This window comes from Protomyctophum parallelum (assembly GCF_964188405.1).
Source record: "Protomyctophum parallelum genome assembly, chromosome: 2".
NCBI classification, from domain to species: Eukaryota; Metazoa; Chordata; class Actinopteri; order Myctophiformes; family Myctophidae; genus Protomyctophum; species Protomyctophum parallelum.
Window position 1 is genome coordinate 10,637,819 of NC_139699.1, and position 26,458 is coordinate 10,664,276.

Sequence of the window (26,458 nt, forward strand, 5' to 3'; positions counted from 1 at the left end):
AAAGACTATAAGTACAGTATGTCACTCTTTTTGTTCTGCGGACAGACACAGGCACAGACACAGACACAGGCACAATGACAGATGGATGCACGTGCTGCCATTATCCTTGACATTTGGGAACTAATGAAAAACCCTTAGAAAATAGCTGTCTTCACCAAATACAAAATTAAATTGAAATTCCGTTCATCCGTTCTCGTTTATGTCCTTTCACCTAGATATTCTGAGATGAACCGTCGGCTGAAATGCAAAGAGCAATGTTCTCGTGCATTCCATTTCAGGAGAGTTTTACAAATGGACATTCTTGGGCCAACCTTGAACAGACGGAATGATGTCTCTTGTTGTTGCCATGACCACTGAGCATCCATTTACCACAGCGTCACTCTTTTGTTGAAACTAAATCTCCCATTCTTTTCCTTATTGGACCTGTTATGTTAAAGGGACACTTCACCCTTTTTGCAAAAAAATATATGTTAATGATGTTTAGAAGCTTTAGAACACTTTCCTGGAGATCTTTATGTGTGTAATATGTGGTTTTAGATATTTTAGATTGTAGCAGTGAGCCTGTTGTCTCTGATGTCATGGACACTGGGCTCACTTCCTTCCTGGACTACATGTTGTCTCAGTAAGACAGCTCTCCCCCTATCCACAAGGAGGAGCAGTGCACCAAAGAATTATGGGAATTGTAGTCCAGGAAGGTAGTGAGACCAGTGTCCATGACATCAGAGACAACAGGCTCACTGCTACAATCTAAAATAACTAAAACCACATATTACACACATAAATACCCCCAGGAAAGTGATCTAAAGCTTCTAAACGTCATTAACATATATTTTTTTGCAAAAAGGGTGAAGTGTCCCTTTAAGCCAGATTTGCTTCCACCTTAACCCATTTAGGCCGGACGTCAAATTTTAAAAAATGTCTTCAAAATCCTGACAGTTTTCTGAAAAACCTCATGTTTCTATATCAGCGGTTCTCAATATTTCATATCAAGGACCCCAAAAACGTAACGTAATTGGCCGCCGACCCCCATCTGGAAATAGCCTATGTTGTTCCAGGGACCTCCCCCAGAAGCAAAGATTTGAGTTAAAATGTTCACTCTGTAACAATATATATATATATATATATATATATATATATATATATATATATATATATATGTGTGATATATTCAAAGATTTTAGGTACATTTTCACGATTCTTAAAAAATAGCAGACCTACAAGTTCATAGTGTGGCACTCAGTGCGCTATGAGCTTGTAGATCTGCTATTTTTCAATAGCTAAATTATAACATGCTTAAAACACCAAAAGGGGTTGGAAATCCCCCCCGGTCCACCCCGGTAACAAGATGTGCACACAATCTACAGTGGGGGGGGGGGGGGGGGGGACGTGCACCAAGGCCCGCTCCCACTCCATCATGATTGGAGGAAGGCACCTCTCATGCGAATAAGATGAGACTTAAAAACATTATTCACCACAGGTTTAACAACATGTCAGTTTTTTTTTAATACAAGATGAATAAAACAAAAAAAAAAAAAAAAAAGACCTTACTGTTTAAGAATGTGAGGCTGGAAGTTTGACAACATGCTCACGACAGACGACATACCAAATTAGATTTCCCATCCTAGTATTGGGAATTCTGCCGGACACATTTTTGAACTTCTTTAGCAATGGCCCTCTCTCTACATGTACCTGCTGCTTTGCAATGCGCTTTGCTGTGAGCACTTCTCCAGCTGGCATTAATTTGGGCTCTTAGACCTGGCAACGGGTGGCATATTTAACTGCAGTCCTAATGTGGTCAGGTCTTCCTCTATTAGAAACACCTTATCAACCATTATGCCAAATAACCAGTCTCAATCAGCTGCTTGAGGAGTTGGATGATACCACACCGTCTGACTATCTCCTTGTCGGACAAACAACCAGTAAAGTGAAGAGATTTGATTTGATTGATTTGTTGGTGCTTTTGTTAATTTGAGTAGCTTTTTTTCTCTGAATTGCCAATGAGGTTGGTCTTTCAATTTCCAGTTCTGTGCAATCTAATATTGCAAACGTTGATGGGTATAGTGATAGTCTGATTTGTATTCTGTAAACGTTGATGGGTATAGTCTGATTTGTATTCTGTAAACGTTGATAGGTAGGCTATAGTCTGATTTGTATTCTGTAAACGTTGATGGGTATAGTCTGATTTGTATTCTGTAAACGTTGATGGGTATATAGTCTGATTTGTATTCTGTAAACGTTGATGGGTATAGTCTGATTTGTATTCTGTAAACGTTGATGGGTATAGTCTGATTTGTATTCTGTAAACGTTGATGGGTATAGTCTGATTTGTATTCTGTAAACGTTGATGGGTATAGTCTGATTTGTATTCTGTAAACGTTGATGGGTATAGTCTGATTTGTATTCTGTAAACGTTGATGGGTATAGTCTGATTTGTATTCTGTAAACGTTGATGGGTATAGTCTGATTTGTATTCTGTAAACGTTGATGGGTATAGTCTGATTTGTATTCTGTAAACGTTGATGGGTATAGTCTGATTTGTATTCTGGCAATGACATCTCTGTGAGGCCAAATTGGTAATTCGCCTAATATGTCGAACATGTAGTCAATCCAGGAATTTAAAACAATACTTGCGTTTTGTTTGCTGATATTAAATCTAAAGGCAAGGTTTTGCATATTATCTTCCTTATTGCTCAGTTTCATTAAAACAATGAGCAACTGCCTACGTAGGGGCATCTCAACAATGTTCCAATCATTCCACTTGTATTTAATTGGGACATTTAGTTGAGTGGTGTCTGGATCATAATGGAATGCCAAAATATGAATGAATGCATGTATGAATGCATGCATGAATGCCTTTATTGCAGACATATAGAAACATACAAAACACAAAATACAATATACATCCAATAAAAAACAGTCCAAATGTACATGTTAGACAGGCATTTGTGACAGTTATAAATAAAGTATTTTAAGCCAATGTCTAGTGCAGCTTTTGACAGGGTTATTAATAAATACTGACGATGATGCTATTCACAGACTCATCCAAGGGTTATTAATACTGACGATGATGCTATTCACAGACTCATCCAAGGGTTATTTATACTGACGATGATGCTATTCACAGACTCATCCAAGGGTTATTTATACTGACGATGATGCTATTCACAGACTCATCCAAGGGTTATTAATACTGACGATGATGCTATTCACAGACTCATCCAAGGGTTATTTATACTGACGATGATGCTATTCACAGACTCATCCAAGGGTTATTCATACTGACGATGATGCTATTCACAGACTCATCCAATCGACACATGAATCTATGCATTAAGTTCCGGAGAACAGCTTGAAAAGTATTGACTCTTGCAGCCACAAACATTTCACTTGCACTGCACCATCTAGGGTTAGGGTCACTGCACCATCTAGGGTTAGGGTCACTGCACCATCTAGGGTTAGGGTCACTGCACCATCTAGGGTTAGGGTCACTGCACCATCTAGGGTTAGGGTCACTGCACCATCTAGGGTTAGGGTCACTGCACCATCTAGGGTTAGGGTCACTGCACCATCTAGGGTTAGGGTCACTGCACCATCTAGGGTTAGGGTCACTGCACCATCTAGGGTTAGGGTCACTGCACCATCTAGGGTTAGGGTCACTGCACCATCTAGGGTTAGGGTCACTGCACCATCTAGGGTTAGGGTCACTGCACCATCTAGGGTTAGGGTCACTGCACCATCTAGGGTTAGGGTCACTGCACCATCTAGGGTTAGGGTCACTGCACCATCTAGGTTAGGGTCACTGCACCATCTAGGGTTAGGGTCACTGCACCATCTAGGGTTAGGGTCACTGCACCATCTAGGGTTAGGGTCACTGCACCATCTAGGGTTAGGGTCACTGCACCATCTAGGGTTAGGGTCACTGCACCATCTAGGGTTAGGGTCACTGCACCATCTAGGGTTAGGGTCACTGCACCATCTAGGCTTTTTGAGTACAATTCTCATGGCATCATTATACACTACTTGAAGTTTCTGAATACTTGCTTTTTTGTAGCTTGACCACAAGTGGGCAGTGTAGAGTGGTGTACAGTAAGCTCTAAATAGAGTAATCTTCAGTGCTTCTGAACACATAGTGAACTTGCGTGCGAGGGTGTTCGCCTGAGCATACATCCTACAGACACTGTCTGTGTATATCATTATCATCTGTCAACTGTTCTCTACAGACACCAAGAGTGTTAAAAGATAGTTTAAAATCAGGAAATGTTTGACTTTTGTCCTCCTTTGTTCTACAAATAAGAACAACACTCTTACTGGCAATATATTTGATATCGTAGTGTGCACAGTTGGTTAAATCGTTCATACTGTACGTGAAACCAGTACTGTATTCAATAATTTTGTATTAAGAAGTTCAGATGTAAGCGTTTTCTTTTTAAGTGTACCAATAATTTCTTTTCAGCCTTTGTACGTACCTCAGTTTCTTCTAAAGCCAATTTAGCTCAAAATTCTCTGGAAAGAGAAATTATGACTAGTACATACTAATGATTTTATTGAATATTATTGTGTTGTTTTTCTTTTACAGCTTCCGCTTATTACTGGAGTACATACTCAAGATTCAAGAGTTTTATTGTCACACAGATGTACAAGTACAGCATTGTGAAAAACTTAGGTTGGGGGTGCTCCACAATGCACAATAAAACATAAATAACAGTGCAACCCCATTTAAAAGGTTATTTAAAAGGTTAAAAACAACTCAGATAAAACCCATGTAAAGGGTTTTAAAAGGTTTTAAAAGGAACACAGACAGCACACAAGGCCTTAAAGGTATATTCAGTGATTTCACTCAAAAAACCTTAGGTTTCGTTTTTGGCTGTGGGACCCAGCCTTTCGTCCAATCAGGATAGAGAGTCAAAAATGAAACCTAAGGTTTTTTGACCCCCAGGGGTTAACTGGGGACAGGGAGGAACTCCTTATATGGCCAGCACACTCTATAGTAGGGAGGACTATCACAACAAAACAAAAAAATAAGTGATATTTGAATTAAGTGAAATCACTGAATATACCTTTAATACATGAATAAAGTGCATTGTTCATTTGTTTAGCAGTCTTACAGCCTGGGGAAGAAAACTGCTCTTGAGCCTGGTTGTGCTGGCTTTGATGCTTCGATAACGCTTTCCTGAGGGCAGCAATACGAAGAGTCTGTTATGGGGGTGTGTGGGGTCTTTTACTGCTGATGGTGGAGGGCCTCATGGCGGTGACGAAGATGACTTCCCCAACTTTCAGCCTGGGCACATCTACTGTAAGTACATACTGCGTATGGTGGAGGGTCTCATGGCGGTGACGAAGATGACTTCGCCAACTTTCAGCATGGGCACATGATCTAAGATTCCATGCACGGCCAAAGGAAGCCATGACTCGCAACATCTTTCCGGCTTGTTAGACAGCTGGTGGATGGAAAAGAAGCTCCACCCACGCGGCAGGTTGCCGCTTGGGCAAACTTTTCCGGGAATCTGGCCGAAGCCGCAACCTGCTGCGTGTGGGCCGGGTGGAGCTTCTTTTCCATCCACCAGCTGTCTAAAAAGCCGGAAAGACGTCGGGAGTCATGGCTTCCTTTGGCCGCGCATGGAATCTTCAACACGTTGCCTTCCCAACCCACAGATGTGTGCACATAGGGGCAGGAGCCTATCTCCTGTTTCTGTAGCGTGAGGCAGCTTGATGTACAAGTACACCCCCTGGACATGACGCTAGTATGTCACAGGGACTCACCCCCAATCCAACCCTTGAGTGTGCACAGTACTGAATGAAAAAAACATGCAGATCTTCACCAATATGACAATTTCATTACAAGATTCAATAAAACTTGAATTGAACACAACACTACAAAACAAAACTCAAATAACGCGTGGTCTATCCGATCTCCCCGACTAACTTCCAGCACTTTTAACTTAAGAGAATTATGTAGCTCTGGTCCATAGCTCTAATGCCGTCACATTTAGAGCTATGGAACTGTTCTCTTCCTACGCTGCAGACCAGCCTCTCGTCTGTAGCATAAAAAAAAAACGTTTGACCTACTTACCAAAACAAATGCGGTTTGTGTAATTAATTAGAAAGCCTACTTTCCTTAGTGAACGCAGTCTGAGCCCCCCCACCACCACACACCCAGAAAAAGGGATTTATTTTTCCTTCGGAAAGAAAACGTTGTTCTCTAATGAGATTTTTCTCTTGGCAGTATCGGTAGAGGGCACAGTGGAGTAACGAAAAGTATTTATTTTCCGGTGGAAAAACAATCACTTTCTGGTCAAAACGTGCATTTTATACATGTGGTTGGGGGGCTCAGAGTGCGTCCACTAAGGAAAGTAGGCTTTCTAATTACACAAACCGCCTTTGTATTGGTGAGTAGGTAAAACCTTTTTTTTTATTTCCGAGGAGGAAAGGCTTGTCTACGTTTCATTCGAGGGCTAGAAGCAAAGAGTGGCAGAGCCTTAACCCATTCTGGGCATTATGTTATGCTTTAGCTATTGAAAAATAGCAGATCTACAAGCTCATAGCGCGCCACCGAGTGGCGCGCTACGAGCTTGTAGGTCTGCTATTTTCGAAAAATCGAAGAACCACTGACATATAGAAACATAGCTTTTTCAGAAAACTGTCAGGATGTAGAAGACATTTTTAGAATCTGATCTCAGGTCAGAAAGGGTTTGCAACGTCAGCAACAGCAGTAAGGATATGGACCAGAGCTAGAGAATGACCATGATGGCACCCTTGATGCAACATTAAAATAACCAAAGCAATGAAAAGAGGTACAGAACAAGAGCCTGCAAGAGCAGCAGAGTACACTACTAAAGGTCACTGGTAATCCAGTGTATCCATGTGTGGCCTCGTTGTAAATCCCCACGACACACACCTTGGGACTTCACCCGACCATAAGGTCATAGAAAGAAAGGGTGAAAGCACTTTAACAACAGGCTTTTAGAATAGAAACGACGTGCCCATCTAAGGACAGCGTCACACTGTCTGTGTCTGTTTCCAAGCAGGCAGATAGATGGCAGCTATGAGCTAAAAGAGTCACAAATATTACTATTAGATAATGGGGCAGCTAGCTTGGGATCACTTTTATTTCATGGTGTGATTTAGTTATTAAATGTGCTGAAGACCATCACCTACAGCTGGATACACTTTGATGCAGACAGGGTAGGGGTCGAAGGTTATGAGGTGATGTTTTTGCACTAGGTATATGTTGGTGTGTGGTTTTTTAATGTTGTACGGGTCACTGTGTGCCTTTGTTGTCTTGTCTTGTCTTGTCTTGTCTTGTCTTGTCTTGTCTTGTCTTGTCTTGTCTTGTCTTGTCTTGTCTTGTCTTGTCTTGTCTTGTCTTGTATTGTCTTGTCTTGTCTTGTCTTGTCTTGTCTTGTATTGTATTGTATTGTATTGTCTTGTATTGTATTGTATTGTATTGTATTGTATTGTATTGTATTGTATTGTATTGTATTGTATTGCATTGTATTGTATTGTATTGTATTGTATTGTATCTGTATGCTGCAGAGCGGGCCCTTGGGGTCCAAAGCAAATTTCTTCCTTGGGAGACAAAATAAAGAAACCTTGAACTCTTGAACCTTGATGCAGGACAATGGGAAGAGATGAATAACAAACTTGATGTTTTTTACTTTGATTACTAAATTAATTAACCACATGAATCCCAACATCTCTATTCTGGGCACACGGACGTAATTTCAGGAAAAAATAGGATAGAATATGGGGGTAATGTGTGTTTTTAAATATGTTAGTATTTCAAAGTGTCTGTGATGTCATGGACACTGCATGGTCTCACTTCCTTCCTGGACTACATGTCCCAGTAAGACAGCCCTCCCCCCTCGCCACAAGGTGGGGTGAGTGCAGCAAAGCATTATGGTCATTGTAGTAATCAACTTTCATTCAACTTTGACCCCTCTATCACATGGAACTATATTTTGGGCGTAGTGATATGGACACAAAAAACATAGTTCTGTGTGAACGAAAGTTGAATGAACGAAAGTTGCACTATATAGAAATGGGTCAACAATACAAATTACGCTAGTTTTGTGAATTAATTTACTTTTAATGCGTGGCCCCCTGTGCCCCCCACAAAATGACCGGAACTACTTAATATTTCGCCAAAAAAACTATCACGATATAATAATCAATGATAATCATGACAGTCATGTTTAAGGGCTAATCTTTACCAATCTTTCAAGCTGACCATGTTAGTTTAGCTGTCTAGCCACGATTAGCTAATATATAGTTACCAGATAACAGCAGCTGCTAGTAAAAACCTTTATGACAATCGTAATTTTAGTATTAGCAAAAGTAATGACTTGCCTTGTTGATCTTTTAAGAAGTTTAAACTTTAAAGCCTGTCCCGTGACTCCTGTTCGACTGTAGACTGTTGTCAACAAACAAAGGAATGCACTGCAGAAAGGCTCCAGACTTCCCAAAACAAACTGATCAGGCTCCTACTTGGCCTCACCCCCCGAACCCACCTCACCCCTGCCCATTTTGACAGGCTGGAATGGCTTAGGGTCGACGACAGAGTACAGCATCTTGCAATGGGTCTGGTCCACAAGATTCGATACACCACCAAGATACCGGTACCCATGTACCTGTCTAAATACTTCCTTAATGTTAATGAAGTCCACACGCACAACACCAGAGGGAGTGTAGCCTCGATACCCAGGCTTTCATTTCGTCTGCGCGAAAGATGAAAGCCTGGAAAAAGCCGTGGGCTGAACCAGTCTAAAAGTGGGAGTCAACCCTTCCGGGTGGGCGTCGCTCTAAATGATGTGACGTAGCGCTGCACTAGGGGGGAGAGGAGGGGCCGGGGGTGACGGACAGATCGATAAGATCCAATCAGGGTGCGCGCATTTCTGAGGCGCGACCCGCCCCTCTAGACCAGAAATGTCTCTGCTTAGGTCAGGCTAGAGGGAGTGTAACAATTTAACAAACCATGTACAACCCAGATTCGGCACAAACAAGGGATTAAATTAATTTCGCTCCTATGCCACCGAAATGTGGAACGCCCTACCAACAGTCATTAAGACATGTGAATCCCTTGACTCCTTCAAAACCGCTCTCAAAGGGCACCTACGGACGGCTGCAATTCAAAACTGGCCCCCGTAAAATCTGAATATCATATCATACATTTTTCAGAAAGGCAAGTAATAAAATCAAATATGACAAAATATCCAAATTGCGGGGACAGCTACACAATCAATCAATCAATTGAGAACCCCTGCCCTAGCCCATAGGGGACACGGGGAGAACATGCCAACTCCACACAGAAAGGCCCTTTTGCCAACCCTAATGGACTGGTCTTTAAGCACACACATGCATGCACCTTCACAGCACAGCATGCACACAACCTAGAGTAAATAAAACACCTTCCTTAATCATCTTGATGTTCTCAGAAGTTATCCAATCACATCAGAACCGCAGGGTATTTCTAAAAGTGTCTCTGATTTTGTGAATTACCACTTTCCCCACACTCTACCACCCCCTGGCTCATCGCCACCACCACGCTGACAGAAACCTTGTATGATAAATGGTCCCAGATCAGACTCCATAAAACTCCCATAAACGCTCACAGACTGATGTTTAAGGCTAATGCCTCCGAATAGTAAAAGTGTCTGGGCTAAATCAATATGATTATGCATATGATAGTGTACAAGTACCTCATAAGACCATGTCCTTTAAAAGATGTGTATGTCCCAGCCATATTATCAATTACCTTTACAGTCTAACTGAATAACACATTTAAACGACATTAAAGTGTGAATGAACTCTAATGTAAAACATTAAAGCTTTATGAAGCTGGTGTAATGACAGAACTCTTTATCTGTCTCTCTGTGTGCGCGCGTGCGTGCGTGCGTGTGTGTGTGTGTGTTACTGTGTGCGTGCGTGCGTGTGTGTGTTACTGTGTGCGTGCGTACATCACTGTCTCAATCGTCCTCTTCTGCAGAGAACTTCAATCAGACGTTCTCTCGGAGCAGTATGCTTTCAATCCCAGCAAACAGCTGGCCTTGCATTTAGAACACATGGAGATTAGAGGGTAGATTTATTTAAATGCTCAAATCCAGAGAGTCAGACTGTACAGTAGCACTTGCAATGCTACTGTACGTACAGTAAGATCACCTCAATGCATTGGGAAGCATTGAAAAATATTTAATCATTCTCCTTTGTAAATATTTGAGCAGTTTGAGTTATGCAAAGGTACTAACGTTTAGACAGACAGACAGACGTCTGTCTGTCTGTCTGTCTGTCTGTCTGTCTGTCTGTCTGTCTGTCTGTCTGTCTGTCTGTCTGTCTGTCTGTCTGTCTGTCTGTCTGTCTGTCTGTCTGTAGCCTATATTACCCCTCCACCCTTCATCTGTCATGTCATTTATCAAGCAGGCTTTATGTTTTATTTGTGACTTCCAGAATGGACGAGTCAAGATGTGTGCTGTGGTGTGTACTGTACTGCCACACCATGTAATAAGTAAGCTGAGAATTATAAATGCTTTTCCAAAGGCCTCCGACTCTCATTGGCTAGCACAAGGGGACTGATTTGCATATGGTGGGAGTGTCCATGAGCCAGCGCTGGGATGAATGACTGGTTCAGTTCAAATGGCAATAAGGCAAAGCACTCAGCAGAGGTCTGCCCTGCTCAGCACTCACAATGCCTGAGCGACTTAAGACTTCGCTGTCTTTGCTATAGAAACAAACACTGGACAAGAACACAAACATGTTCAAAATCAAAGCCCCCGGCCTTAGAAAGAGAGGCACTGCATGGGTAAGTCTGAACAGCTCAAACTTAGAGGAAAACATTAGGCTGCCTTGTTTTAAAAATACTTCATAGATATGAATGTTAAAGTATTAAATGCATTAACTTTGCAGTTCTCATCTATATGTTTACCAATCTTCCATTATACTGTTGAACTCCTTTACTAAATGTATCTTTAATAATGCCCTTTCTCTTCCAGGGTTTGATGTGCGTCCTCTTGCTTTGCACCAACCCTCCTTTCTGTTTAGCACATTTCAACCAAGCAAAGGAGCTCATCTATAAGCTAAAAGAGGGATTACCCCGGGGGACACTCATAGGGGCCATCGGAAAAGACTTACATTTGGATTTCACCGCCGACCCCCCCTTTGTGTTCAGCCTGCCTCAAAAGAAGGTCAGTGAGCAGTATGTGAACCTAAGCAGCACGACAGGGGAGCTCCAGACGTCTGACATGGAGATCGACAGGGAGACCCTGTGTCCCGACACCTCCAAGCATCAGGGATGCGTCCTCTCGCTGGACGTGTTCGTGTTGCCTCAGCAGTACTTTCAGCTCGTCAAAGTCAAGATCTCCATTGAGGACGTGAACGACAACAGGCCGCGGTTCCCCGTGGAGGAGATCTGCGTGTCGGTCCCAGAGAACGCGCCCCCGTACGCCCGCTACGCGGTGGAGCAGTCTGCCGTGGACCCCGATGTGGGGCATCACGGCGTGCAGACGTACTGGCTGGTCAATGACTTTGGCGTGTTCACGCTGGACGTGGAGGAGAACGAGGGAGGCGAGTTGACGCCTTTCCTCATCGTGATGGAGGCGCTGGACAGAGAGACGCGGGCCGAGTACGTCACCGACATCATCGCGGAGGACGGCGGGACCCCCCCGCTCCTGGGAACGGCCACCCTGAAGATACTGATCACCGACGTGAACGACAACTGCCCCCAGTTCACAGAGTCACAGATTAATGTCACTCTCCTTGGCAACGCTACCAGAGGAGCACATTTGGCTCGCCTGCATGCTTTTGACCCCGACCTCGGCGCTAATGCCCAGATCAACTATGCTTACAGTGAACGCGTGCCAAGGGACGCCAGGAGTCTGTTCCATTTGGACAGAGTCACAGGATCGATTAAGCTTGTGGGAAAAACAGACTCGACGACCAGCAAGTTCTACAAGCTCACCGTGCTCGCCAACGGCCCCGGTTGTATCCCCGCCGTCGCCACGGTTACCGTTCACGTCATCAGAGTGGTCACGGGCCCCCCCGTGGTCACGCCGCGCTACATCGCGGTGGAGAAAGACGGCACGGTGTTGATGAAGGAGTCGGAGCTGGCCTTTTCTCCCATAGCCTTTTTCACTGTGAAAAACACGGACGTCAAACAGAAGGTTGACTGTCATCTGGAAGGCCCCGGCCCTTTCAGGTTAACCCCTTACAAGCTGTTCAAGAACGAATACCTCCTGGAGACCACCGAGCCGTTGGATTACGAGCAGACACAGGAGTACGAGCTGACCGTGGTGGCCAGGAACGGGCTGGACACGAGGCTCTCCGTTAAGGTCCAGGTGCTGGACGAAAACGATAACGCACCGATGTTTCAGCAGTCTCTGGTGGAAGTATCTATAGAGGAGAACAACGCCCCGAACACCTTTCTAGCCCAGTTGCGCGCCACGGACCGTGACAGCGGACGACGCGGGGAAGTCACCTACCACCTGGGGAGGGACGCGCCGCCGGGCGTGTTTTTGCTGGACGGCGTGAGCGGCGTCCTGTCCGTGGCCACGTCGCTGGACCGGGAGGAAAAGGAGACGTACCGCTTCATGGTGAGGGCGGCGGACCGCGGGACGCCCAGGAAGGAGGCCATCGCCACCGTGGTGCTGACGGTGCGGGACCGCAACGACAACAGTCCACGTTTCATCGACAAGGACTTCACCTTCTTCGTGCCGGAGAACTTCCCCGGGTTCGGAGAGATCGGGGTCCTGTCCGTGACGGACCCCGACGCCGGGGAGAACGGCTGGGTGGCCCTCTCCATCCTCAACGGCAGCGACGTCTTCATGATAGACACCGGCCGCGGCGCGCTGAGGGCCAAGACGCCGCTGGACCGCGAGCAGCAGGGGACCTACACGCTCTGGGTGGAGGCGGCCGACGGCGGCGAGCCTCCTCTCTCCTGCGTCGCCATGGTGACCGTTCTGCTGCTGGACGTGAACGACAACCCACCCATTGTTCTGTTTCCTCAGTCCAACCAGTCGTACATGTTGGTGCTGCCCAGCACGCTGCCCGGGACGTCCGTCACGGAGGTGTACGCCGTGGACAAGGACACGGGCATGAACGCCGTCATCGCCTACAGCATCATCAACAGGAAGGGCCAGGGCGAGCCGGGGTCGTTCGACATCGACCCGGAAACCGGCAACATCACGCTGAAGAGAGAGCTCAGTAACAGAGGGCTCTATAGCCTCCTGGTTAAGGTCAGTGACCACGGGCAACCGGAACCCCTGCATTCAACCGTTATGGTCAACCTCTTTGTTAACGAGACCGTCAGCAACGAGAGTTACATCCAGAGCCTGCTGAGCAGAGAGTCTGACATGGAGGTGGAGGAGAAGCCGTGGTACGTGGGGCAGACGGAGGGGCCTGAGAGCTACGAGCTGACCCACTGCCAGCCTGTGCTGGTCGCTCTCTCGGCCACGTGTCTGGGGCTGTTGTTCATAGTCATCGCATTGACGTCTTACATCTGTTGTAGCCGGGCACAAAGACACAGGAAGAAAAGACTGGAGGTGGAAATACCCTTAAAAATGAATAGTGATGAAGTTGTGGACAGGAAGCTCAGGCAGATCTCAAGCATCTGACACTCAATATCTCAATATGGCACGCACGCACAAACGCACGCACGCACGCACGCACGCACAGACACACACACACACACACACACACACACACACTAGCACTGTTTACATTAATGTTTACAACAACTCATTGCGATGAGTATGAACAGCCTATATTGCATCCATGCATTGTGCTAAGAGCAACTTGATGAAGATATCTCAGTATGAGGTATTTTGTAAATATTGTATGAAATGTTTTATAAATTTATATAAAACCATTACCATGTAAAAGGAGGAGAAAAAAAAGATTAATTTAACATAACGTTTATTTGTGATACACTTGTGACACTTGCATGGGTCTTTACAGAATGGAATTGAAGACATTTTCACCAGAACATGTTGTGCAGGGCAGTACAGTATATCTTAACTTGGGGCAGGGCAGTATTATTACCCCATACAGTAAGTGGGCTCCAGACCATGCAGGCGGTGTCAATAATGGGCCCCCATAATAATGACCAAACCTCCCAAACCTTAGATTAATAATATACATACAAAACAAATCTTTGGGATCTAGTATCATTACAAGGATGAGGTATAAGATGTTACTGTGCAGACCGTACAGTACACTGACGCAGATAAACAGAAGTCTTAGGAGCTCTTTGACGTTATTCTGAACCTGGTTTCAGCTGAAATACATTTCACTATTATGCGTCTACTAAGACTGTCACCCATGAGAAATACCATTTGAATAGTGGAGGTATGAAAAACGAATTTAATGCAAAGGGTTTGGGGGGCTTTTTTTTATAATGAAATACTAGAGAGCCAGTATTTAGCTCTGTGAAACAATAATATTATATTCCAGTCATGTTCGGAAGATATATGTCGTTGCATTTCAAGTTAAACTGTACTGCAATTTTGTCAGCAGTCCTGTTGTATGTACTAATGTACAACAAACTGTAGGTACAGTAGGCTATATACTATATGAACACATTTATTCCCATGCATATTGTCTAGGATGATATGCGGCCATGAGAAACTAATTGGAGTAGCCATAAAATGCTGATGTGTGTAAAACTTTTCACTGCAATGCTATCCCCACTGGTTTATTGTATTCAAGCTGTAGGGTTTTGTGTACATTTTAATTTCACTCTTTTTGCCATGAGATCTACTGTACTGTAGCACCACCCGTCACACTCTACAGTACACAAACACCCAATGCTCGATGTGTCTGTGAATAATGCTCAATGTTTATGATAGAAAAATCACTGATAATTATTAAAAGTGCTTTATTTTTTATATCACATTCTATTTTCTAATCTAATTAATTGCATGCAGGTTTCACATTTTGTTCACAAACTGTATGATCCCATGCTTGTAAAATATTCAAAGTTGACATTCAACAGCAATTCGCGATTTCGCCACATAGTCTTTTGAACTTTGCAAAAAAGAAAAACTCTCATTGTCCACTGTCCAGATAGGCAGACAGACAGACAGACAGACAGACAGACAGACAGACAGACAGACAGACAGACAGACAGAGAGAGAGAAGGATTAGACCTACAGACATTTGATATCTAGGAAAGATGTAATCTAGTAGTGGTCCGTGTGGTCGTATATCGAAGCACAGATAATATCTCACCAAGATGAAACCAGTATATGATTGGTCTGAACTGTTTAAATGGAACCATTACAATCAAGACAACTTACCCCTAACGACATACCACTATTTACAATTAATACCTCCCTTATATGGTTTTGTTATTGTTATAATGTATTAAGACCTTTGTTTTGTGACCTTGAAACAATGCATATTTTGTTTTCATGCAGTATTTATACAGTACATTGCATATCTCAGCTAAACTTTATGGTTTATAAAATTGATAAGAGCTATAGTCTCTTGTCCATTTTATAAAAGTGTAGTTACTACAACTGTACCTAATAAGTTTACACACACACACTCCCTCAACAGGAACTCACAGTAGTGTTGACTTTGTACATAATCCCTTCTTTCTTCACAAAAAACCTGTCGGTCTAGGCTTGGCATCAACAATACAGGAGGACACACGTAATGCAACTCCGCTGAGAAAACAGTGCACTTGAACAGTCCCTTGAGAGATTGATCTCTATGTCAAGATTGCTACTTCTTTGTAGCTATTAATTTAATGTTTTTTGAGTGGTGCAACCACTCCCTTACGGAGCTATGTGTGTGGGTGGCTGGCTGGCTGCCTGGGTAGTTGGCATGGTTGCTTTTCACCACCTGTGCGCAACCTAACACACATATTAACTGTATATATGATGATTTCGGGTGTGCCAGTACAGTACAGTGACAGTACAGTACAGTACAGTACAGTAGAGGGTACAGTAACTGTCATTTCTCAACTGTTTCGGACGCGGGCAGCTCGCCGGAATCAGGCCGGCCCCCTTTGAGTGCATTCCTGTGGGTCAGTACAGTGACAGTACAGGGTCTAGAACTTCTAATATCTGCCAATAGGAATGAATTATGCGTTATGTTTCTGTGGAATTGCGATACATTTCCTTTAGTGCAATGCGATGCACACAGAGAAGTACAGAGAAGTCAGCCAAACAGGGACGGTCAGCAACATGTTCAGGTTCAAAGTGCTAAGCTCCTTACTTCACCATCAAGCTGTTTGAGCTGAATGAGTCAGATAGGGCTAGAATGAACATGCTCAATGTGACGCTTGCTCATACCATGTGTGTAAGTGAAAGTGTGCGTGTGTGTGTGTGTGTGTGTGTGTGTGTGTGTGTGTGTGTGTGGTTGATCAACAGGAAGGGGCAAGTCTAGGTTAAGTTTAACCCCCATGTTCGAATGCCTTCGCCCCCCCTGTAGCAGCAAATGAAAAAAAACACTCATCTTTTATTTTCTCTAATAACGACCTGAAACATGAACCTTGGTTGAACAACTAAACTAAACTAAAGTTGCCACAAATATACTCTCTTATAAATCCTATACAAACTTTTAATTGTGTAAGAAAGGAGTAGAACAATAAAGTTCTGGAAAATGGAAAGTAAAGTAAAACTATCTCAAAATGACAATAAAAAGTACAGTAGATATAGGATTAATACATTGGTTTGGCATTCTAAAATTACCATACAGTCTACTTTCCACCACTGAAATGTTTATTTTATACATTTTGTTTGTGCCAATGGTGTATTTTATATTAAAGTACATTTAACATTTAAACAACTACTGTAACAAGAACAAGCACCAGCTGACCACTTGCAGAGTTGAATGTGACTTGATGAGTTCATTCATTCCAAACATTGATTACACTACTTTTTTACACAGAGTAAACAATTGCAACATATGATTAACTACCATAATAACAATGGAGGTTTCGCTGTTTAGTGTCAACTTCTTCCACCTCTCACACCCCCGTATCCAATCTGACGCTGTAAAGATGCAGCAGCAGCCGCAGGGCGAGAAAACACCCAGCGGTAATACTAGTCCTTCGGCCACATTGCTGTGGCTTTAATCCCAGCTGTGGTTCGTGATGGAGTGCAGCTTCTGTGTGTACAATAACAAACACTGATTCTGATTAATAAAAGGTAACGTTTCATTCAGCACTTTACATTCCACCTGCATGACGACAACAGACAGCTAGGTTGGAAAAGTTAGCACGACATTAATAACGGTTAATATGTGTTTTTGTGTTTTAGTCCATGTAATAATATGTCTTTGTTGCCTTCATCAGTCTTATCTTCTTCTTCTTCTTCTTCTTCTTCTTATTCTTCTTCTTATTATTATATCATCTACTGTTGGTTAAAACATTTATTGTCCCTATCACTAGCCTCTCTCTCTCTCTCTCTCTCTCTCTCTCTCTCTCTCTCTCTCTCTCTCGACAGACAGACAGACAGACAGACAGACAGACAGACAGACAGATTCTCTCCATGACAGATTGTCCTCCACATCATTACACTGGATGGAATACAGCTGTGTCTGCTATCCAACATGATCCTATAAAAGTGACCCCTGACCTTAAACTTAATCTTAACGCATAAATGTCGCCTGGCTATACAGTTGATGATGGCGGCCCTGTGTCTGACAATGAGTGGACTTTTCCATACCTCAAACAGCTGGGGGCAGGAGAGCTGGTGGAGTCTACGGCTGGGTCACCGAGACAAACAGCTGGGGGCAGGAGAGCTGGTGGAGTCTACGGCTGGGTCACCGAGACAGCTTTTCCACATGACTGATCACCTCGCGGTAATCCTGAGCCAGCTGTAATTATACTGGTCTGGCTGCTTTACACCTAATGAGCATGGCGGAAGCGGAGAACATGCGAAATTGCACAAAGTCTCAGAGTATGTGAATGCCCTTTGAACCCGCTGGTGATCTCCGGGGTTAGTGTTCCACTTAGAGAACAAGTTGAGGGTCTTCGCCCTCAGAGACATCAGTAGGGATTATTACCTTCATGAGCGTGAACAAGACACTCTGACAGAACCATCAGTGCCAAATGTGTTTTTGCTTTGCACACTAGTATAAATGAATGCATATAGTTACAGGTAGAAGCCATGCACTGTAAGACAATTCTATTACTACTCACTCCATCCCCTCACTCCACCCCCCTCCCCCCCACCCCCCTCCTCTCTCTCTCTCTCTCTGTCTCTCCTGGAAAGACTATCTGAAATTACATTAAATTGTTAATGGTGTAGACAGCAAGTAATTACTATCAGTCACGGGCCCTGATCCCATTTCCAGATTGGCTTTATTGTAATGCCTCTGCCTTGAAATCAAACAAATACAGACACAAAGAGGGGCCCCGGTTGGGTTACGCAGAGAGAGGCTACGTTTCCACCAAGTTATGACACCAAATACCCGCCGACCTCACCTCATTCACCGTGCTTCAATAATGCATCAACATACTATTCTACTCGCTGAAAATCACTGCCTTTGATCTGATCAGTCTTTGACAATATGCTGTGACGCAACAGAATATAATCCAATAGCACTCTTTTGATCCTATCGTGGATTATGTTACTAATTTCCTTCATTCCCATTCCCCCCTGCCTCCCCGGACGGTTTTGCCCTTGATTTCATCTGGTTCATTCCAGCCAAATAGATTGAGAAACTAACACGCATTGCTTTTGTTTAATGTAATGCTCGTGTTTTCCCACCATCCACAATCGTTTTTGTTTTTTTTACAGCAGTTCATATTCCAGAAGATGATGACATTTCAAGATGTCTGACACATTGCCATGGTTACTACGGCCAAACACATAAACGCAAGCCTGGCTAATTGAGTGCTCAGGATTAATGTTACTGAGATTATAGGCAACTTTGATAATCTACAGTACATTCTGTGTTTCAAACCGAGTCATTGTCAATTAAGAGGTGAAATGTTTTCAGTGAAAACATTCACATACTTCGCAGATGACCACGAGAATATGGCATGGAAAAAACAATACTAAACAATAGAGATGTCCCGATACTGTATCGGTATCGGGAAAAGTATCGAATTTGTCATATCGGGTCATATCGGTATCTGCAAATATGCCAGTCTAAACACAGATCCGACACACGGGTAAGGAAGGGGTTGATGCTATGGCAGGTAAATAAAATGTTGTAAATACATGTGGAGTTTGCTTTGGAGTTTCCCAAACTGCAAGTGCTTATTTGAGTGAGGAGTCTGCTATAAACACAACACAAGCTCACAACACTGGTATCGGAATTCGGTATCGGCTAACACAGAAATTGAGGTATCGGGATCGGATCGGAAGCGTGAAAAGTGTATCGGGACATCCCTACTAAACAATAATTAATCAAACTCTAAATCACAGTGATCATCACAGAGAGTAGGAGTTACAGAATCACAGTGTTGCCCCTATGCTCTCCTGTAAATCCTATAGTGTAGTGTATTGTCCAGACTGTAGTACAGTAGGCCTACAGTACTATAGGAGGCCATGATGTCCAGGGAACCTTAACGCATTTAGACCTGAGGACCATGCTACAAATGTCTTCTAAATCATGACAGTTTTATGAACAAACTTAATTTTTCAAGGACCCCCAAAAATATATGTAATTGGCCGCCGACCCCCATCTGAAAATATGTTGTTCCAGGGAGAACATAATTATTATAAAGACTTGAGTTAAAAACGTTGGCTCTGAAAGAATATATATTCAAAGATTTGTGCCACATTTTCACGATTTTTCAAAAATAGCAGACCTACAAGCTCGTATGAGCTTGTAGGTCTGCTATTTTTCAATAGCTAAAGTATAACATAATGCTGTAAATAAAACACCAAAAGGGGTTCCCGTTCAGAATGGATTAACTAAGCTTTTAGAATGGCACTATAGCACTTAAAGGCCATCTGAAAAACCTCTCTATAGACTGAATGCCAACCATGATGACCTACTTCTCACAAAGGCATTGTTCACAACGTTGCTTGCATCTGTTGTGAGGCATATAGACACACTATTGTTGTTCACTTAGTGTACATAATATGTTTATTTTAGTTTTGTGACACATGTGGTTAAATAAGACCATAATAAGGACATGTTTACGTACATATCCTGAACGGATGGCCACTATTTTAGATTTTATTTTGCTTTTTAGGAGAGAATGATTAAAAAAAAAAAAGATGTCTGCAGCAATCCGTACAGGGAAATGTGTGCAAATGGGTATTCTTCTGCTTTACACTTATGTCCTAGTATGAGCGAATAGGGGAACGTCACGTGCCATTCCTTGTTTGACTCGGCAAATACTTGAATGTGTGTCTCAAAGAATAACCATGGCAGTATCGCGGAATGTTTACAAGCGAGTGGTGCAACCACTCCCTTACGGAGCCATGTGTGTGGGTGGTTGTTTTTCACCACCTGTGCACAACCTAACACACACAAACACACACGCAAATTTTAAATGTATTATGATGATTTCGGGTTTGCCACTACAGTACAGTGACAGTACAGTAGAGTACAGTAGAGGGACCCCCACACGGTAACTCTGTCATTTCTCAACCGTTTCGGACGTGGGGGGTCTGGATATTCTGGGGACCCCCCCCAGGGACTCCCCGGGGACCCCCCAGATCCCCACATGGTAACTCTCTCATTTCTCTACCGTTTCGGACATGGGGCGGCTCGTCGGAACCGTGGTCCTTTGGGTCTGGAACTTCCAGAGACCCAATGGGGACCCCCACACGGAGTTGCACCACTCACTTCACACGGGTGTGATTTTTCACAAGATCGGTGGTTGTTGTAATTGCCTGCACTATATAATACTTCACCATGTGTTGCGATATGATGGTCAAATGTAACAATGTGTACGTTCCGTAATGCTATTCCAATGGTAAGAAAGCAGTGTGCCCCACCCGGCGCAAAAATGGCGCATTCTGGCCAAGCCCGGAAATACCTGTATGTGTGTCTCAGAGAACAGAGACAGAGGAGAGAGCTTAATTATCACCCTAGTAGTCATGGCACACACATAGGCCACCATTTTGGACTTTATTTAACGCAACCCAGTGGTAAAGGGATATTAACTACCTTTAATACAACTTTAATAATGTAGGATGCAACAACAGCCTGTCTGTAAACCTTGCTCCTCTTCAGAAACAGGTCATTATTAATGAAGGCAACCGGAGGCTGATGTACCACTAAACCCGCGAGTTTAATGAAATATTAACGTGCTAGAAGGACACATAATTCATGGACACAAGGTTCATGCCAGGGAGGACAGTAGCGTGTGGGGCACTCAATCAATAGAGGGGCTGGGGAGTACGGAAATCTGGGCCAGTAGACCTATCTGGTGGGGGAGTAGTAAAGTGGCCTAATACCAAGAAAAGGCTTTTAAGGGCATGTAAATATCCCTTCTTTTGTTTTAGTTTTCCTACATTTAAAATATATTATTAAAAAAAAATATATATATATATATATATACTGTATATATATTTATTATTATTATTATTATTATAACAAAAAATAATTCACAAATAAATATCAAATCAAAGAGCGTAAACCATACAGTGCAATCATAATTGTCACTACATGCCATTACGAAACTAAAAGCATACTATTAATATATACCATTAACACAACATAGTCAATTTAACTTTCACATAAGGGGGGATCGGTTGGTCTCATTGCCCACAGTAAGCCCTAAATGCCCCCAAGTACCCCCCCCCCCCCCTGTAAATTAAGTATCATTCATTAACATTATTGCACACTGTATGCCAACTTGGTCAAACAATTATGGCACATTGAATGTACAACATGGAAAATGGAGAATACAAGTACATTAGAAATGGTCCTCTGTCAATTTGGCACAATGATAAACTATGATAGGTTTGTCTGCAGTAGGCTACGGAATGCTTGTTAATTAAGAACCAAAATTATTGCAGACATCAAGGCAAAACACACATAAGCAGCATTTGTGATGTTTGTAATATAGTCGGGTCACACCTAGCTGAAATGTGTGCCCAATATGGCATCAACAATACCAGAGAGAAAAGAAACATTATAGTTATAAATTATATAATAACACAAAAACAAGATCACAAGCTGAGGAGTTAGTTCTCTTTCCTCAACAGTTCGTTGTATTTATTCAACTTGGCAGAATGCTTAATGCATGAGGAGGACTTTGAGGTATGCTCACACATTTCAGACTTCTCTTTCTCCAACAGTTCATTGTATTTGTTCAACTTGGTAGAAAGAATGGATAATGTATGAGCACTTTGAGCACTTATACTTCAGCAACCGCACACCATGCAGGCAAAGAGGAAAATGACCATTAACTCCATCATATCATTTCCAATTGCTCCCTAGGGTTAAGCCATTTAGGCCTGATGAAAAAGTCTTCTAAATCCTGACAGTTTGTGCTCAATATTTCATGTCAAGGACCCCAAACATGATATGTAGTTGGCCATCGACCCCCATCTGAAAATATGTTGTTCCAAGAACCCCCCCAGAAGCAAAGATTTGAGTTCAAAAAATAATATACATTCAAAGATTTGAGCCACATTTTCAAGATTTTTCAAAAATAGCAGACCTACAAGCTCGTAGCGCGCCACCGAGTGGCGCGCTATGAGCTTGTAGGTCTGCTATTTTTCAATAGCTAAATTATAACATAATGTTTAAAACACCAATAGGGGATCCCTCCCCAAAATGGGTTAAGCCTACAAGTTGCAAACAGAATATCAGACTCAATAGTTTTCCAGAATACATTCTACGGGGTAGAACATAGAACTTGCAGCGGTTAGGTGTGCATATCATATATTTTGGGCTATACCATCAGGTCAGGAACAACAAGTGCAGATCACAATGTGCACACATGGTGCCTCCTTGCTATTTGTTCAACTTTGGCAGAACGAGTTGAACAAAATAATAGTCAGTACTTGATCAACAAGCGATGAGCAAAGCTGGTCGCCCGCCTGTCCTGTCCTGAACAACACAGGTCGCCACATAGGATTACTCTTCTGTGTGTGTGTGTGTGTGTGTGTGTGTGTGTGTGTGTGTGTGTGTGCGTGTGTGTGTGTATACTGTCTGCAGCGGCGCTCAGCAGCTGCTGTACTGGAACTGCCACTTCTGTTTACACTGAGATGTCTAATGCTGCTAAATGATGTCTCACCTGAACATGTGACTACCAGCGACTATGTTTTATAACTGTTGCTCTTTATTGCTGCACCTCCTTCATTGCTATTATTCCTGCTAACCATTTACCTTATGTAAATGTATATATATTTCTACTCTACTCATATATGTCATTTCAGGAATAATGGACATCTATGTGTGCTTTAATTTATCTCAAATTCTTCTTCCCTTTATTGAAAACAATGAATTGCATTTTTATAATGAATTGCATTTTTATAGCGCTTTTCCAAGTGCTCAAAGCGCTTTATACAACGGTTCATTCATTCATACATTGGGAGGTGAAGCGGCGAACAGTCCACACCAGCGTCCTCACTTCTCACATTCACACACCAATGGTGGCGAGCTCACACCGACCGACTCATTGGAGGCAATGTGGGGTTCAGTGTCTTGCCCAAGGACACTTCCACATGTGGACAGGAGGAGGAGCCGGGATTCGAACCGCCGACCCAGGGATCATTGGACGACCTGCTCTACCTCCTGAGCCACAGTCGTACTTGCAGTAGTACCAGGTAGGCCTACTATGTAATGTATCAATGTATCACTATCTGAACATCAAAGTATCAAAATACCTGGTATTTTACACAAAATAAATCTGCATTGTTAACTTAAATTGTGTTTGTGAGGTGGTTTCCTCCCAACAGCAACGATATGCTATGTGTATACTGTAAGTACCGGTAGATATTTTTTGTTTATTTGTCTTTGTCCCCCCCCCCCCCCCCTGCTTGCTCTCCTGAACCCCCAATCTCCTTATTGTCTTTATATCCTTTCTGGAAATAACAAAAATGATGGAGATCGCACAAAAACAAATTTAAAACTTTTTTCCAATCCCAGTTCTGCTTTCTAAATTCTAAGCACCCAGGCATGAAAAAAGACAGACACAGACAGACAGACAGACAGACAAGACGTGCAAAGTCAAACAAACAACATGCAACCACAGAGAGATAAGGGCTTGTGATGTGGGCTCGCTTTGAGTCTCAGGTTCTGCCTCTGATGGGGACCGATGCTAATCTGCCAATATGGCATCAGTTCAGCCTGCTCTCCATTCATCCGTAGAGCAGCACAGCAGCACTGCAGAATTATTTTTCCTCCTCTTGCAAAAGAATCCACTTAAATGGAACCCTCGAAAGAATTCCATTTGGACATGTTTTTCCTGGTTGGGTCTGATCTTCTAACACAACAAGTTGACTGCTGGGGTTCAAAGGGTGACGTACAAGTTTTAAGTGAATGATTTGAGGGACGAGACTGGAAGAAGTGCCCCTTAAGGGACGCCTGGTCTCCACCAGGATCGATATTTGGATACAATCTGAAGGACTAATATAAAAAAAAGAGTGTTGCACATAAATGGGCACTCGAAAAGACAGAATTGAAAAAAGCAGGCCAGATGTTTTTCCTTGGGTTGTGGGGAGTGTGCTCACATCGTTTTGGGCATACAGAGTTTTATGCAGATCGCTGCATGTAAAGATGTGACTTGGCCTGTTATGAGGCCTCATTCACACCTATCAAACGCAATCAAACAAAATAATGTTTGGTCGTTTTTTTTTTTTTTTTTTTTTTTTAAGGCCACCACAATGCTTTTCAAATGGGAGTCACATGGTTTGACCAAACACTTGTGTTTGATTGCTGATGGTGTTCTGCCCCTCCCCCCCCAAACAAAAACAAAAAAACGACCAAACATTTGCTTGATTTGTGTTTGATACGTGTGAATGAGGCCTAACTTGCATAATTATGTTTGGTAATTTTCATGAAGCATAATACGCTGGGGTACCATTGACAACCTACAGTATAAGGCAACAATTTCAAAATTCCATTAAGCTTTAAGTGGCATGTGACATGTTCAAAGTAGGGGGTTTTCATGATTCTGAATCCATTCATTGCAAGCATTAGTTTCGCACGAACAACACTCCTGTGATGAGGGTTAGCACCTATGGCCGAATTTATGTTGGCATTATAACACTAACAGGTCACTTCCATGTTGACCTGTGCTCCAAGGAGCACACTTTTCTACTTTATATGTGTATAACTGATTGGGTATTTCAGATCTTTCCTAGGATTGAAAAAGGAGAGGGGGTAATAATACCCTTTAAGCAAGAAATAAATAACCTATGGTCTATAAATCCGCTTACAGTGGATGAAGCTTTATGGCTCCGCCTCCGTCTGTGGCGAACCAGGGCTGAGAATCTGAATGCAAAATCTGTAGCGACCAAAGGTCAGCCGAAGGAAGATTACAGTAGCTGTGATGAGTTATAGAGTACAGAGACGCTGTGAAGTGGGAGAGAGGGCACTTAATGAAACTGTTAGACCTGATGTCGAAATTTTAAAAAAAGTCTTCTGAAAGAATATTTATTCAAAGATTTGTGCAGCATTTTCACGACTTTTCAAAAATAGCAGACCAACAAGCTTCTGAGTGGCGTGCTATGAGCTTGTAGATCTGCTATTTTTCAATAGCTAAAGTATGACATAATGCTTAGTTAAAACACCAAAAGGGGTTCCCGTCGAGAAGGGATTAATTACACAGAGAATATGACAGTGAATCTGCAAGTAGTGATTGATAACTATAGGATACATTATTGGTTATCAACATTTTTGGGAGGTTAAGGTCTAAGTTGTGAATGATCTGGCACCGTGACCCATGACTTTACTGATGCCCAATATAGACCAGCACAACCTAATGTTGTCACTTCATGAACAGTCTATTGTCCTGGATGGATATTCCTGCTTCCGGCACCTTTTGGAAAGAGTCTATTAAATGCTATTAAGTTAAGTATTAGATCTGTACAAAATATTTAATATTACATTATCAGAGAGAGAAAACCGAGGGAGTGACAGAAAGAAAGACTGAGATGCTGCTGACTGAGTATGAATTGAAAAGACATTGAGTTGTGAGTGACCTTGTATTATATTATGTCAGGAGGATTAGAGTTCTATTTTCAATAGGCTACAAATCCATGTGGTTTGTTTAACTCATTCAGTACAAAGAATACCAAACGACTCGCCCCTTTATCAACTCGCCCCCGCAATTTAAAAAGAAAATAGTTAACAGTTAATTTAGTATTTGCCTCCCACTCTGAAATCTGAAATGATCTTGTATACAGATTTATTTGATTGTATAGTACTCGATCTCTATACTCTGTAAAATTTAGAAAGAACAACATGTCACAGAGACGGTGACTGCTTAATTAAGTTCATTTAGGATCTTCTAGCAGTTAATTTCGTTTTATTAAACACATTTCTTCCATGTAGGCCATGTTCTGTAATGGCATCATCATGCTATTATGCCCATGGATAT

The 26,458-nt window shown here is 42.7% G+C and overlaps 1 protein-coding gene across 1 annotated transcript; it reads left to right on the plus strand.

Moving 5' to 3' along the window:
* The first annotated feature begins 10,675 nt into the window (after positions 1 to 10,675).
* On the plus strand, positions 10,676 to 13,658 carry pcdh20 (protocadherin 20). The gene is made up of 2 exons (XM_083760195.1): positions 10,676 to 10,792; positions 10,983 to 13,658. The coding sequence occupies exons 1-2, from the start codon at positions 10,745 to 10,747 to the stop codon at positions 13,596 to 13,598; spliced, it is 2,664 nt and encodes an 887-aa protein (XP_083616321.1). The 5' UTR covers positions 10,676 to 10,744; the 3' UTR covers positions 13,599 to 13,658.
* The last annotated feature ends 12,800 nt before the right edge of the window (positions 13,659 to 26,458 follow it).

Excerpts from the sequence above, each read along its gene's own strand:
- pcdh20 (XM_083760195.1), top strand. The coding sequence starts at position 10,745 with ATGTTCAAAATCAAAGCCCCCGGCCTTAGAAAGAGAGGCACTGCATGG. Across the intron at positions 10,793-10,982 it reads GAAAGAGAGGCACTGCATGG|GGTTTGATGTGCGTCCTCTT; the intron begins GTAAGTCTGAAC and ends TTTCTCTTCCAG.